General features: G+C 40.2%; 1 protein-coding gene across 7 annotated transcripts in view; it reads right to left on the bottom strand.

The window, feature by feature from the left end:
- MBNL2 (muscleblind like splicing regulator 2) overlaps positions 1-16,478 on the bottom strand; it is a 106,640-nt gene that overhangs the window by 28,826 nt on the left and 61,336 nt on the right. For all 7 annotated transcript variants that reach the window (XM_041423423.1, XM_041423419.1, XM_041423425.1 and 4 more), the window contains 3 exons: positions 4,867-5,031; positions 1,686-1,886; positions 273-536 (listed from right to left, as the gene is read on the bottom strand). In XM_041423423.1, coding sequence (XP_041279357.1) covers positions 273-536; positions 1,686-1,886; positions 4,867-5,031 — 630 coding nt within the window. The remainder of the gene's footprint in view (positions 1-272; positions 537-1,685; positions 1,887-4,866; positions 5,032-16,478) is intronic.

Raw genomic sequence — 16,478 nt, 5'->3', positions numbered from 1 at the left:
TAAGGCAGAGAACAGAAGTGGTATAGAGTGTCATTTGCTTCACTGTCTTGAATAGAAATACAGCATTAAAACAAGGGCATAAAGAAAAGAAAGTGCTTCCTCCCATCAAGCAATAGTAATAATTTTATAAATTCTTATCTTTCACCAAAATAAAAAAAAAAGAAAAATTTAAAAAAAAAGAGGCAAAAGAGAAAAGAAAGTATAAGCAAACAGCATTAAATTGAAGCAAAATAGGCATCAAAAAAAAGGCAGCCATACATGCCAGCACTTACCATCACAGTCGCAGCTGCCGCAGCTGCCTGGGCTGCCACCGCAGCCTGGTTGGCTTGGTGTTGCGCCGCTTTGATTTTGGCCTGCAAATGTGCAGGAGGGTGAAAATACTTGCATTTCTCCCTCATGCAACGACCTTTTATGTAATCCATACACACGGTTACGGTGTTGTCATTTGTGTCAATCATTGTGCTGTCTGCCGGATGTGCAAAGCGGCAATCAGTCTCTCCACGCGCACAGTTCCCCCGCTGGAACTCCCTGCACACCTACGTGCAAAACAACACACGTTGCAGGGGCACAGCTCAGTGCAGCGTGAAAGGGCAGGGAGTGCCCCACGCCCCCAAAAGACAGACCTGCCTCCTTCCCCTGTTAGTTCAAGTTTTAGAGCAACTTCACTTTAATAAACCCTTCATCTTTTGGTGGGTGAGGGGAATGCACCTATTTTATCCTTATGTTCTTGGCTCCTCGGGTAGCTCTGGTACTGTGGCTAAATAACAGAAGCCTTTCCTTTTCCCTGTTTAAAAAGCAGCTGGGAAGGATACTTACTTACGTAACTGCCCCTGCAAAACTAGCTGGGAATCACAAAATATTTTGTCTCTTTCTGACTACACTTTGTATTCTTGCAGGTAGACTGGTAGGGAAGGAGTTCCTCTTGCTGCAACCCAGGGAAAATACACATCAGATGCACTGCATTTTTTATGGAGTCTACAAACAAAATTGAGGGCCTACTTGAAAATAATTTTCAAAAATGGGCAGAATGAACACACTGATTTTCCTGAGAAGAAATGTGCTCTAGACACCGGTGCTTAGGCTTTTGGGAAAGGACATTCATTTCTGCTAGATCCATTTGGCCTCCTTGTGTACTTGGATCACAGATTCCACTGAGTCCAGCCACAAAATGATCCAGCAACTGGGGGAGGCTCTGCACATAGCTGGAGGGCTTGTCCCTTCAAACTGCTGCAGGGTTGGTAATATTCCACATCTCCATTGGCAGCTCAGGCTGAAGGGCTACACCATTCCCCTAATATCAACCCATAAAGCTATAAAATTCCCTTGTTATCAGTGCAGAAAAACCAAGACAATTATTACAGAAATAAAAAATGCGTTTGATAGATATTTCATCAAGGGATGCCTTTACAGGCACGTACACCTGAGTTTTTTTGAGATTATGAACTTTACAAAAAAAGGAAAACTCATGTTGATGTCTGTGTATTAAATATAGGCAAAAACTACCTTAAAAATAACAGAGTTTAATTACCACTGGCTGCAAGTGCAGAAATCCTGCCTGGTTACAAGTTTTTTATCTGTACCAACTACATTTAAGCTTCGCTTCTAAAACAACAGTTATGCCCTCCAAGATGTCTCACACAGCCTAACAGGGAATGTGTTTCTAGTCACAGTGGTGTCTACAGTACCTCCAGTTTATCAGTCCTGAGGAGTTTCTGGGTAGCAGTTGAACTGGGGACTGAAACCGGTGGACTTCCAGGGACAATGACAGGCGGCGTGGGTAGGATCTCAGTCGGGACTAAGCCAACTCCTGGTGTTACTGGCGTTAGGTAAGGAGCAAAGCTAATAGCCGTGTTCGTTCCTATTGTGGGACCCACCGGAAATGTGGGCTGAAAAAGGAAAACACACACCAAGATGAAATAAAAAGCCCCTTAATCAATAGCTTACTAGTTGTCCTTTGCTTGCTGTTCTTTCTGGCGCTGATTCATTTTCTTAATGAAAAAAACTTTAAACAGCTGGCAAAATACACAGTATCCTCTCTTCTTTTATCACATAACACATTCCAGCAGCACAAGAAGAACCACCTTTGTAACTCTATTATTGGAAAAGAGTCTGCAGATGCAAAGGAAGTCCTACTTTGAACCTGAATCTGCGTGGAAGTCCAGCTTACACTGCAGGCTTATTTACACACCTAAATGTAGAAATAACATAGGCTTTATTGCTTTTTCTCAATACCTGTTTTCCTTGGGAAAACAGACTGTTTTTCAAAGTATTCAGATTTCATAGCTGAAGTGTTATTAACTATATTAAAGCCATATTTCTAATAAGAGTACATATAATGAGCTCTTTGGCATGTAGCTTCCAGTATGTTTGCATACCGTATTTTGCCACCTCCTGCAACGACACGTTACTGTGTCTGATACACTGAAAAAACTCAACTTCACAAACATTTGTGTGCTCAGCTGTCACCAGTGGCAAGCAGAATAAATGTTATGATCTCAGCTGGACATAATATTTAGAAAGGGATTATTCAAGCTCATATTAGTTCATCATATGAAAAACTTTGATTGGAGGGAATGATACAGGTCTAAAAATCTTGTTTTGTTTCTTCCTACAGTGAGTCAGTGAAGTCATGACCAGAAGAAAGAGCATTTGTGTGATGCTACAACAGCCGTGATGAGGCAGAATAGTGGGTTTGTTAACACCAGCTCCACAGGGGATGGAGGCAGAACATCACCATGGCCAGCTCATGCTCAGACCTGCAGAGTGCTTTAGTTCTGCAGAGCTGAGTACCCCAGAGAGTGAAGCTATAATTATAAATGAGGAAAAACTACGTGGAAAAACGGGACACATCTCCGATCAGCTTTGTCAGAAATTAGGTTCCCAAATAAGCCAGCAGCTAGAAATGCAACAATTCAACACTAAGACTTCGAAACACTTTAACAAAGGAGAAGTGTCTTTCTTATTAAAGTGGCCTGCATGACACAAAGTATGTAGAAAATACGCAAGACAAAACGCAGAAGCTAGAAGGCAGGTTTTTTTTTTTTTGCTTGTGTTTAATTTTCTTGGGATTTTTTTGTCTTTGGAACCAATTACTAAATTATAAATGGATGTGACTTAGCACCAATAAGATGCTCTGCGTATGTAGATTAACCAGGATAACCAAATATACAGAAATGGCATCTAACAGCCCTTAAGAGTTAAAAATGCATTATGCTGTGTTCTAACCAGTGATCAAATCTGCATGATATCAAGCAACCCAGTTTATATGTCAGACATGAGCTAAATTCTGAAGAGCATAATAATGAACATTTATATGAAACAATGGTTTGACTATGTTGAAAACAATATGTGCTATGTGAAATACAAATAACAGCTTTGTGTCAGATATAATTTTAAGAATAAATCCACTCATCAAATGACTTCTATGAAATTTTCTTTTGCTTTTTATCCATTTGGTCAAGGCTGAGTCATCTTAATCTGGCCATTTGTGTGAGACAGACCTGGCATTTTTATGACAGCAATCAGTACAGAAGACATTATGTCAATGAAATTGTAAAGTTCAAATGATGAAATGGATGAGAAGAAAAAAGTATAATTTTGCCACTTCAATTTTTCTCATAATATTAAGTGGTGGAATCTATTACTTCATCAAAACTTTTTCTGGTGAAAACTCAAGCAGTAAATCCCCAGGAAATATCAAGACACATTAGGAGCCCAACATCACCAGATGCAATTTGATGAAAATGTACCAGAAATTCAGGGAGTCCTGACACTCAATGTCCAATCTCACCTGACAGTAGATGTTTTGAGTATAAAAACACATTACTGAAAAAGGCATCTGTGGTGAGCTTCCTGTGACCAAATGCAGATGTCTTCTTCTGAGATACCTACAGTTGACTTCTGTGGTAGCCCATGGAAAGACAAAGGCACTTTGAAAACTAAATCATCTAATCCAAATGCTGATGTCTGGAATAAGCCAAGCCAATAGCAATTAGGAGTGTCTATGTCTTTTGGTAAACTATAAATGGACGTTGGAAACTCACTGCAGAAGTTGATGCCAACACTCCAGATGCTTCAAGTTGGAGAAAAAAATCCTACTCTAGTGGGATGACTTATACTAGGAATTCAGATTGAAAAAACATCATTAGCAGCCATGTGTGAAAAGTTTAATTCAGATTACTTGCCAAACCATGCTTTGCAATTTTGCTACACTGAGAAGCCCAACCGCAGGACTGCCCAGATCACTTCAGTGCAGATCCAAAGATGCCGCTCTGGCATGCCAGACTCTAGTTCTATATCACCTCCTGGATATGAGGTGTCTCGGGCACCGTAAGAATCACCTTGAGACAAAATACTGAATTTGTGAAGTGCATGCACCACCAATTCTCTGTTTTATCCCCAGACATTTTAGACTTCAACAGAGTAAGAAAATGCTAATCATTAACCTTTGTTCCTGGTTCTGGGATTAAATAATATTTAAAGACATTCAGACCCATAGACTCCTGAGAAACTGTTTTCCTACTCAAATTACTTACTAGCAAATTATTGTTATTATAAAAATTTTCACCTCCAGAAGGATTATAGATAAAAATCTTGTAAACATGACATGAAATGCATTAAGGGGGCAAAAAAAGAGGAAAAAAAAAGCAAATTATTATGGCATTAAAGAAAAAATAAATCAAGTCTACAGAAACACTCCATTACATCTTGAAATGCAAATATCAATGAGCATATCTCCAGCATCTTGACCATTCCTTAAGTAAACAGACAGGGACTATTTTTATTGATACTATTTAGAGAATTTTTGCAGGTCAGTAGAGTCTTCAACTTTACTTACCATTAAGACCACCAGAGAAATATACTTACCACTGGCTGTAGTGGTGTCCCTGGAAACATGAACTGCATTTGCTGGGCGAGCATTGCTGCTGCAGTTTTTTGCTGGATTAAGTTGTTCCTGCCATTGATTTCCAGTTGAGTTTTTAAATGTGTTGGTGGATGAAGGTACTTGCAGTTCTCCCTTGTACAACGACCCTGAAAAAAGAAGTCACACTAATCAGCTGGCTGCTTTTGATGATAGTTCAGTGCCTTCGAGCAAAATATTACATCATAAACTAAGCAAGAATTAATGAAACACAGGGTGTTTCCTGGGAACTATGTAGAGGGCTGAAAGGAGCTGATGGCCTTGAGCTCTGCCTCAGCCCACCACCTCTGATTGATCATTAAGGCTATTAGCCACAGGAAAAAAAAAAAAAGAAAAAGGCTGTGAATCAGCATTTTCATTGTTAAGTACACATCGCTGCTGTACAATTAATAATCTCAGAACTGTCCAGACTGCCTGAACTGCCTCTCATGACATCCTGGCTAGAGTACCTGCTGTTACCGTAATATAAAAGCTTTTTATTAAATGACATCACACGATGAATAACAAATTGAAACCTTCTTTAAGAGAGATGCAGCTTTTAAGTACATCATATTAAAAATAATTGTGTGATTATGGCAGGGAGGATCTAAAGTTGCCACTCTCTGCTAGTGTTCTCTCATACATTCACCCTTATTCCAGTTCACTGCCTTCCAGCCTCCTGTTTTTATTACATCAGCACAACTTTGAACTATTTCCACTCAAGTATAAAAGGAGCAAAGTGGTACTTTTACAGCCTAAATTTAGAAGCAGTGCATGGATCTAAATCTGAAGGTACACAGCAAAAGGACAGCTCCAATCAACATGAAAGCAGGAGTTTTTAGACAGTTATGAGATAATAAGAGACTATAAAAATATAGGTGGGCTGTCATCTTGAGGTGGCTTGGGTTAGAGGAGATGGATGTACAAGCTGACCACAAACACAGGTAGAGCGGCGTAGGACGCACTGACATATTTTCCCCCAGAAAGGGAAATTGTAGGGTGCACCAGGAGGTTGTGCAGCTGCAGGGCAGGACCTGCTGAGATCAGAGGCTCCTTGATGACACGGCTCGCAAACAATCACAGAGTTTTAAGAGCTGCAACTAGAGGGCCTAAAGCATTAGTCAAACTGCATTGGATACACTCAACTTAGACAAGTTGTTTCCAAATTGAGAGGTTTTTAATAAGTGCTTTTTAAACCTCCCTTTCACTGGTATTAGGGCTTTACTGTTTGTAGACAAGCAGGAATATCCTTCTATAGTCAAGAAAGCATCCAGATACCTATGCAGGAATATCACACAGTACAGACATACACTGACTCTGCATATGCACACACATACACACTGCTACAAAACTTTCAACAGGCTTCAAATGTCCCAAAACTAGTGTTACTGTTATACTTTTGACTTAGACACCAAAACAGTGTGGATTCTGCCTCTAATTTTCTACAAGGATGTCATAACTCACTGCTAAGGGGTGAGTTAAACATGTTCAGGAAGCTTCTCCTGTGTTGAGGCTGATGGTAATGCAAACAGCTATTTCCACACTATTAAACTATTGAGAACAGCCCTTTTCTGAACTGCCCCTGGCTGCCGCTGGGAGTATACTAAATAGCAGAAGCCAGAAAATGCAAGAAAGCTAAAAATTTAAGAACCAGCAATGGTCTCAACACTCAGGAGCAATGGTCTCAGTGCTGTTTTAGCCTCTTAGTATAGTTGCAGTCATTTTCAGGATATTAGGCCTTCCTTCTCTTGAGAGAATCACTAATGCTCCCTGATTTAATGAATTACACAAAAGAAACATTACTTTGTCAGCTGGCATGAGCAGAACCAGAAATAGCTGTGATTTGATGGATACAAAAGAAAGCTGGCTCTTTCACTTGGAGGAAATGTGGCCTTTACCATCATAATGCTAAACTGGAGCAGACTCAGCACGGACAATGACCATACGCTTTTTTGTTGGCTGATGAGGCCAACAAAATTAGATTTAGACATTTTTAATTTATATCTATTTTACCTTAGCCTATTTTGTATATCAACGGCTCCTACAGCAAATCTAAAAATTAAGAAAATAAAATCAAACTACTGAATCTGATGGAAATATTGACCTATGGACTCAAAAAGTTGCCTTAAACGAGGATGAGAGCAACTCTCATGCACAGTGGCTTCTGAAGTACCTTAAACCTGAAGAGTGCCTTCAGCCAGACCTCCAGTCTTACCTCTGAAAGCACACAGCTACTGTATACCATCACTTCAAGCTCTGCAAAGCAACCCACAGTGCACAAAAGATTGGTTATTTCTGAAAACTTTCAAAATATTCCAACCATACAGAAATGTACTGTCCTCTCTGAAGTTATTCATGTCTATGCATCGTTTACCAGTTTTTCGAGCTCCTGGTTAGCAATGAACGTATGTACTATAGAAGAGCTGTGTGGTCCTGCCACGCTGCTATAGAAAGCCCTCTAAACAGACCAAGCCTTGTTGAAATTAAATGACCCAAAATAAACTACAGTGGAATGAGCACTGAAAATAGTGAGTAAATTAATCTGCCCTCACTACCATAATTAAACAAATTCTGAGACTGGCTTTTTTACTTTTTAAACCTACAATGGTAGCAGGAAAACATCTAGAGGAATTTTTCATTCCTTTTTTTCCATATGATCCAGTTTCCAGCTACTAATCACTGCACACACAAAAATTCAAACCTGTAGTATCATTTCAGTCAAATGAAATTATATTGACCCTGAAATTTTTTGTTTATTAAAAAGTCAAATATGAAGTCCAACTCACATGACACCACATATCAACCAAAAAGCAGAACAGGCAACTATACACAACATGCAGGGGTATTCAATGCTGGGTCACCATCAATGAGTCCACTCTGTACAAAACTACTATGCTACAAGGCCTCATCATCACAAATGCAGAGCCAAAATCAGGTACTTTAACTTTCAGGCACATCAGTTATCAAGCTTCTGGAGCAAGGCTTGCTTCATCTTAAAACCACAGCAGTTTAGGAGCTGTTCCACAGACACTGAGTCCCTCTGGCACAGGACAGCACAAACTCAGCAGGATAAGGCAGGCGGCAGGGGAAAATAATTGCTTCTTACAACTTTTAACCTGTTCCCAGATATGAGTCAGAGTCCTGAAACCGAGGGCACAGACAGGTTGGTTTGAAACTGGGTCCCTAGAAACTCCTGTCACCCATGAAGTGAAGGTTATCAACAAGCACATCATAAGCCATTGTGCACTTTCCATGGGTGTTCATGCAAAAAAATCACTTTCAATGAGCTGTTTCCTTATCTGCAATGGATAGGAACAACGAACAGACATCAGATTACATTCCCAGCAGTCTGTTACTCCCCTCAATCTGGAAGGATGGTACCTAACTCTGACCTTTTATTTCTTTGCCTTTGTCCTCTACAGTTGTCCAGCCAACTGTCCAGCACCTCATTTCAGAAAGTTTTAACAGAAAAACTACTTTTCTACTGCTAATTATCCAGACTAGAACGTGTTTGTGGCTCGTGTCATGCTGTCCTACAGGTTTCATTCTAGCAAAGCATAGAGGGAAAGGATGCATCAAGGAGCTGGGAACTCAAAGGATTTCAGTGCCCAACACCAGGGCACAGCAAAGAGAGACTCCACTTCTACAGAGGAAATGGTCTGGGGAGCTGCTGCCTGACCAGCTTAATTTCAAAAACACATCCCTTAACAAGCCATGTCACACCATTGGCTTTTTTTTTTTTTTAAATGAATAGATTTTCCCATTAAGAATAGTAGGTAGTTTGTCTAAGATCAATGCCATGAGACAGCCCACAGACAAGAGTATATTAAAAATCTTAGAATTTTACATTTAAAATAAGCAAAATGAGGTGAACGTAGAAGTAACACCCTATAACTTTGCATGTTAAGACATGCAAAGGATCTACATAAGGATCCACTTCCTGTCTTTGAATATTTAATAAATTCACAACTTCTTTCAGTATTTTACTCTTGCTATAATAGTAACAATAACAATAATTAATTCAAGCTTGGGAATTGCTTCTGTAAAATTATGAGTTAGCTTTTACTTATTAAAATTAACTCTCATAAAAGTTATATGTTTAAACAGAAAAAAAAAAAAAGGCAAAACAAAGTTTCTTCTATCTCTTAAGGCAAGAATCAACTAAGGCTTCCAGAATTATTTTGCTCAGGTATGGAATTTCAGGCAATTTATTGATACTATTAGTGGGAGATAACAGAGCATGACTTCCCCTACTCACAGCACACTGTTAAAAAATAGGTTATTCAATGAGAAGCAGAAAGTAGGAGGCCTGCTCCTTGGAGGTGTCTGTCCCTTGTTCCAAACCTCACTCCCAAGGGTGCTTCCAGCTCCCCCTACTCAACTCTCTGTAAACTCCCAGCTTCCTACTGTACCCCACCTCCCTCCTTCCTTCTCCCCAGAGCAGCCTCCCACCTCTCCTAACTATAGCCCAGGAAAGAACTCACAGGATAATTATAACTGGCTGGAGCCGCGCGTGTCCCGAGGAGCCGGCCAAGACGCGCACGCTGCTGGCAGACCACGCTCGGGAGCGGCTTAGTGCCTGCTGCTGCCTTTTCCTTAATAGGGTAAAACTTTGGATCTGCCTTCTACCCAGACACTGGTTTTTGCATAACCAGTAAGAACTTTAAGATATGTCTTTGAGATGTCTGCTTCTAGCTGCTTTGCTTGAAATTGGCTACATTGTTCAGAAATTATTAGGGTGAGAGGATGACGCTGGCAAAAATATGGCCAGTGCATTTATGCAAAACCTGTTTCCCTAAGAAAACAAGCTAAACCTAAAATGCAGATGAAATTATATGAACTCTCAAGATTGAATTGCAGTCTAATGAGAAAAGAAGAAAAGTATACGACTTCCAAGATATAAATGGTTTTAGAAGGCATCTGAGCAACTTGTTCTACAAGGGAAAAGAAGATTTTCTGGTTTCCAGAGAGACACTATGAGATCTAAACATTTACTGGAGTAAGAAAAGACATACACAAATTTTTAAAAGTAATAATCACCTAATGACACAACTATTCCTCCCACTTGAAAAAAAAAAAAAACTTTTGCAATTTTCTGCATGCCTTGCACATGCCTGTAAAGATCAGAACATGTTTTAAAACAGTAATGCCTTTGCAGCTGTGGGCATGCTGCTTAGCTAAACATTGCCTACTGAAGGTATTACACACTGTTAAAACCCCAGCAGAGTGGGAGCTAGCACAGGCCACTGTCCAGGGTGGTGGCAGCACATGGCAAGAATAGCCACAAAGACGACAGTGTCAGCAGCTGGGGCGGTACATAAGGCATAAACACTTCTTTGGAAGAGTTTCTGCCAACAGCAAAACCTGTTTTTCTCCTTTGGGATTCCTCCTCAGCAGCCTCTCAGCAAATTCTGTTTGGGAACATGTGTGGCCTCACTCAATCAATTAAAAAATTTCAGTATTACATAAACCAGGAACTTTTAAATTGTGATAATCCTGTGCTCCCTGAGGCTAAAAATAGACTCAGTCAATAGGAGGGCAGGTATTTTGAGATACTTAACCTTCTGCTCCTATGCATAGACAGCCACAACTAACTCTACCAGCCCAAAACATCCAGTTCAGAAGTTATTTTTCAAATGCAGAAATACAAAAAAGGAAAAAAAAAAACCCCAGAACACTAAAGAAAACACTGTGCACTCATACACAGAGAGGGATGATTCCTCTTGTTCTATAGGATTTGAATACAGGCATTTCCCTACATATTTTAGTACATTAGAGTTCAATCATTCAAGCACATTTAACAGCCATGGAAAACCCTCAGACTCCAGTTTTGACTGAATTAAAAAGCACTTCCATCAAACACCACAACCCATGAATTCAATTTTCCTATGCAGGTCAATCTGCTTCCTAACTTCACTCAGGAAGTGAAAAACCAGACACCACAGCTCCATTAAAGTATTCCCTTTGCACTTGCTGTGAATATGCACCACCTCACACAATCTGTACAACTACACATGCTCATAGAGTTATGCATATGTCCAAGGACTTAGGGGATTTAGTTAAGCCTTAAGAATGACTAGTCAGAGATTTTAAAAAATGTAACATAGCATTTTCTTTCTTCCTTAAGGCATACAAAAAAATTTCAATTTTTTTTTCATTTTGCATAATTTCACATTAGAGTATATTGCCTTGCAAACATGTATGCTTACGAAAACACATTTTTTAGCCTAAGCAGAATTTTATATAATTTCATAGAAATAAATGGAGATCAGAATAAGATCTCTTATCTTGAAAATGGGGCACACGTGAACTATTTGTGAAATTGAAAAATAATTCAGAAGTGCCAAACTGTACTACTAATAGAAATATTAAGCTTTTGATGGCGAGTTCAAATACCTCAGACTTTACAATTTACCATACATCTTATAAACACAAAGACCTAAAGGGAAAAATGTATTTCAAAACAACACAAGCATCTCTTATATTACACTTGAAATGGTTCAGCTCTGGGATCGGTTTTCCTAGGGAAAAAATAAAAAAAACAGACAAAAGCTACCAACAAAAACAACTTAAAAACAACTTTAAAACATTGCTGAGAACTTAGTTCTGTATTTATAAAGCCACCTTGCAAGTCCACCCACCAAAGTTAGTGAGTGTGCATACATATTTATATGCACCTACACACTTCCGTTTCAAGAAAAAGTAGAAGGCAAATTCCCTTTCCTACTTTAAGGTAGAAAAGAAAGAAAGAAAGAAAAAAATTCTCAGGTGACTTCAGTCTGATTCAGTTTCCAACAAGCTAAGAAAACCCATTAGCTACTCTTTTAATGACTTCAATTTTTTGTAAAAAAATGAAAGCTGGTAAAATAAAAATGATCATTTTATTCATAAAAGTAGAGAACAAGAACTGCCTGTAACTGACAGAAAAAATAGAAAAAATATTGAACAGAAATGGAAGCCTTACAAAAAGATGGAATGTCTAAATGATGTAAGAGTCTTAACACTAAAGACTTAATAGGAGATATTTATTTAAATGGAAAAAGACAAAATGTTCTACTGAAGAGCACATTTGCAATGCACAAAGAGCTCTGAGTCTCTCAAGATGCTCTTTCAAACAAATGTTGAGCATAGCTATAGAGAATGGTTTAATAATTTGCCTTGCAATATCAAGGGAAGTGTACTTAATATTAAATTGCTCAGAAGACAAAGAAGTCAGGCAGATATAGCAGACACCAAATAAAAAAAACAACCACTTATGAAATTCTAAGTTGTTTTACAAACATCCTCAAGATTATTCTAACAAAGAAGAAGAAATCTCAGACAAAGACACAACAGTTTAATATCAATTTATTTTATTTCTGTGTTTACTGCCTTGAAAATAATTTGAGAATAATAGGGCAATAGAGATTATTTCCTTCCAAATTATGTAGCCCTTTTTGTTTTTCTTTTCCCATTCCTCCCCCTTCACTGGCACTCAAAATCAACCAGTTATTTTTATCTTAGCATCAAGTTTGGCTACCAGCATTGATCAGCAGTACATCACAAGCAACTGTGGACAACCCTTGAAATAAATCTTCACTCTAATGCACACAGACAACTTCCATGGAATGAGAGGCAGCAAACAGGTAGTATAAGGGAAAAACCCAACAAAATAAACATAAAGAAAGTGGAGGGAAACATAACCTTATTTAGATAAAATTCCTCAGATGTCTGATTTCTATTCCATGGGCGGTGAGAGTCTTCACATGGCATGAAGCTGCCTTGTGCAGGTCTCCAATACAGCTCCCCTGTGGGAGGACTGGATGTAGCCTACCATGGGACTCAAGATGGGTTTCAAAAGCAGAGCAGTGATTTAAGCCCTCCAACTCTGCCCAGCCAGAGAAGTCAACATATTCACTGATTCCTGCATTATAGAAGAAAATGCATTATAGAAAAAAAATGTCTAAAACCTTTATAGAGTCTCAGAAGAGAGTATTACACATACTTAACTGTTAGCTGGGCAGCTTTAACACATCTGCTCATCTCAAGGATTGCGTGTTTTTGTGGAAGACAGAGGAGAAATGTGTAAATTGCGGGCTGGACCACACAGTAAGTCAAGGTGACACAAATTTTTGCTGGTAAACAACTTACTACACCATTAAATTTAACTTGACTGAACTGTAAAAGAAGATAAGAGCTTGATAAGAGGCAATTTTTCTTCAATTTTTCTCAATATCTCAAGAGCAGACAAAAGTAGCCATTGCAGAATTAATAACAGCAAAGAGAGCTAAGTTGTTTGGCTGCAGGGCAGGTGGCAAAAGAAAAAGCAACAGTGGTGTAGCAGAGCAGCAGAACACCGAACAAGAAGATGGGTACAGCTCAGCACTACTTCCTGACATACTTCTTTCCCCACCTCCTTTCCAATTCTCATAAAAACATCCAAGCAGACATATGCTGACTTTAATGCACACTTGCTCATATGAACAGGACTGAGATTAAATTCCCTTGCTTTGGAAACACCACTTTGCAGTGATAAGGTAGGCAAGGGTAACTGCAGAACTAACAGTCAAGCTCTGAGACACCTTATTTCTCTCTCAGGGGCCTGTAAAGGAAAGGCACCGTGGCTCAGCACACAGACTTCACCCTCCAATGTCCATAGCACATATCCTCCACCATATCCAGGTTAGAAAAGAAATAGTGAGTAATGGAGAGAGGTCTTTGCTGATGAGATGCCCATAAGCCAAAAGATGAACAACACAGCCAGGACCAGGCAATAGCTCCCTCAGCAACACTCCAGGAATCTTAATGCACCTTCGGAAAAGCCATAAAACCAGTTATGTGGCATCAAAAAGGAGCAGAAGATATGCCTTGGCATTGAGGAGCCTGGTTGACTGGATCAGAAAGAAAGTGGGAGTAGAGTGCTATGAAAGTGACTACATTGACTTCCTACAGCAATTCACCTGGCCAAGGGAGTCTTGAGAAGGTGCTTCATTTGAGAGTTGCAGTGATTTAGATGCGACCTGGAAAATGCCCATTATTTGGAATAGTGTCACCATATGGAGTAGATCATCAGTATGATGTTCCAAGCCCGTGACATACTAAGAGATCCACTGGTGTACTACAGAGAAGGGCAGACTTAACATACACCAGAAGGAAGTGACCGCCTTGGTCACCAGCATGCCACAGCCCCCAGCTCTCAAGCAGGATGGCCAGCAGCCCTGAACTGCTAGCAGGTGACCTGATACGTCATTGGCGAGCCCCTGCACTGCTCCTTGGGAATATGTTTTCACTCTGGCCAGGCCATCCTGTACCTCTCCATTTGCTGGGGCTCCCAGTCCAGCTGGGGCTTCCTGGGACTCTTCCCTGTTTCACAGCCAATCATTTTGTAAACAAATGGAAAAAGCAAGGGCCAAGTTAAATACACCGATGGCCAAGGACACCTTACATAACTGCAGGGGTGAAAAGTACAGAGTCTTGTCCCTCTGCAGAGGAGGAGTGTTTACCCACTCCCAGTGGCAGCTCTGGCACTACAGCTGCGTTATTAATAAATCACCGGCCTTGCTTCTAGGACCAGCCAGCAAGGGCTGGAGTCTGACACCAGCTCTCAACTGATTGGAAAGTTCCTGCGAACAAACACAAATTAAAGAAACAAACACCTAAAAATGAATATATATGCATTTTCAAGGAAGAATCACACATAAAATCCTCCTTAATTTTTATAACTGCTGAGAAGCAGCAAACAAATTATTGACATTAAAAGACACCATCTCTCTCTGGGGTTGCCTACAGAGAGAATCAAGTACACCTGATCTGAAAAGCCAAAGGGAAATAGGACACCTTTCCTCACCTTTTCTATACCCAGTTCATGCTTCCCCTCTTCTGGGAATTGGTTTCTTAACATCAGTGAAACATTTTAGTTTCCGTCTTTTCTGGCAGTCTGACATGCCTTGAATTTCCCTCCTCAGGGAATGGGGAAAACAGCACTACTAGCAAGAGGGGCAGTGAGACCCCTTCTCTGAAGAAGCAGGACACAAGAGTTAGCAGTGAGAAATACCCAGAGAATCAACAAACTAAATCAGTATTAAAAAAAAAAAAAAGGGGAGAAAGAACAATGGTAAAAGGTCCATAAACTCAAGCAAGAGGAAAGAATGAAGCCCTGGCATTCCAGTAAGCTAAACCTCCCCTCCACCCCATTTTCTTTTTGCTGAAAGGCTATCTATCCCCTTCCACCAGGTATTAGGAAGCTTCCAGAAGATCTAGCAAAAATAGCAAGAAATATAATGCAGTTACATTTATCTGAAATGGTAGCTTATGGAATTAGGCAGCTAAATCACGGTTATGAGAAAAGATAAGACACATTAGGATATCTTATTACTTTCCCTGAATACTATATTCATTCCAGTACTAGAATATGGGATTGTGGTCTCAAGTGTGCTTATACCTTCTCAATACTGTGTTGAAGGAGCAGATAATTATTCTCTTCCTTAAGACAGATTCAGCACTGACTAAATGAAATTCTAGGTTAATTTCAAATTAAAATAATGCCTCTAGGTTTTCCAAGGCATATATCCATGACTTTGGCAGGAACACACACACTAGACTCCCTAGCATTTATTATATGGCAATGACATTGGAGTACCGTGACAATCTCTGTGGTACCTGTCTTCATCAGTAAAAGCAGTGATATCAACCTCAATTACATGACTACATCTACTATTTTGCACAGCCTTTTCCACACAGCAAATAGGCAGTCAAATGGTATTTCTTTTAACCCTGACAGTCAGTGCTCAATACTCCAACACGTGTTCACTTACCTCCTGGCCTGAATGCAAGCTACTCACTCCCTTTTGGGCATATGCATAGGGCTGGCTCTACGGGATCACATCAGGAACGGCTCCATTAAAATTGTTAATGGATTTCTCAGTCTTCTTGTGATACTAGACAGCATTACTCCCACTCTGTGCAGAATAAACTGAGATCAAATATGGTTAAAGAGTTGAGAAATGCCTGCAGTTTTTGGCTGCAGGTGTCTGTCCTCCTTTCACTTTGCTGTTGCATCCACGTGGCACATGCAAATGCCTCACTAGACACCTACTGCCCTTGGGATTTGGGAATCCACCCACCTCACGGCTAGCAGCTAAGATGCCAGCTTCAGCGACCCACTCACTGGTTTCCAGAGGAAGAGGTAAACACCTGACCAAGAGTCCATCTCCTGCCAACTCTGCCACTGCCTGCCTCTCTTGCTGCACCAGCACCCTTTGGGCAGAGACCTGACTCCTCCATATGGCATCTCACACTGAGGCACAGGGAAATACAGGGCTGGAAGAGAGTACACGCTAATGTTGCCTGGACAGCACATCTCCAATACATTTTGCTTAACTCTTGGCTCCTATCTAGTTCACCTGACCAAACCCCCACCTTGCCCCCTTTCTCTCCATTTCCTCACCTTCAGCCTCTTCTCTGCTCCTGGCACCAGCACCTGACACCACACGGAGCTGTGTCATTGGTCTGGAAACAGCTGAGTGTATGTGGAACTTGCCTGCCTGCACATAGCCTCTGCTAGGTGTGCATGGATGGTGAGGTTTCACACTTACAAAAT

Source organism: Onychostruthus taczanowskii, unplaced genomic scaffold, assembly GCF_017590055.1.
Source record: "Onychostruthus taczanowskii isolate IOZ18803 unplaced genomic scaffold, ASM1759005v1 scaffold77, whole genome shotgun sequence".
Classification (NCBI taxonomy): Eukaryota; Metazoa; Chordata; class Aves; order Passeriformes; family Passeridae; genus Onychostruthus; species Onychostruthus taczanowskii.
The sequence above is the reverse complement of the archived record's forward strand: the minus strand, read 5'-3'. Positions and strand labels throughout refer to the sequence as shown.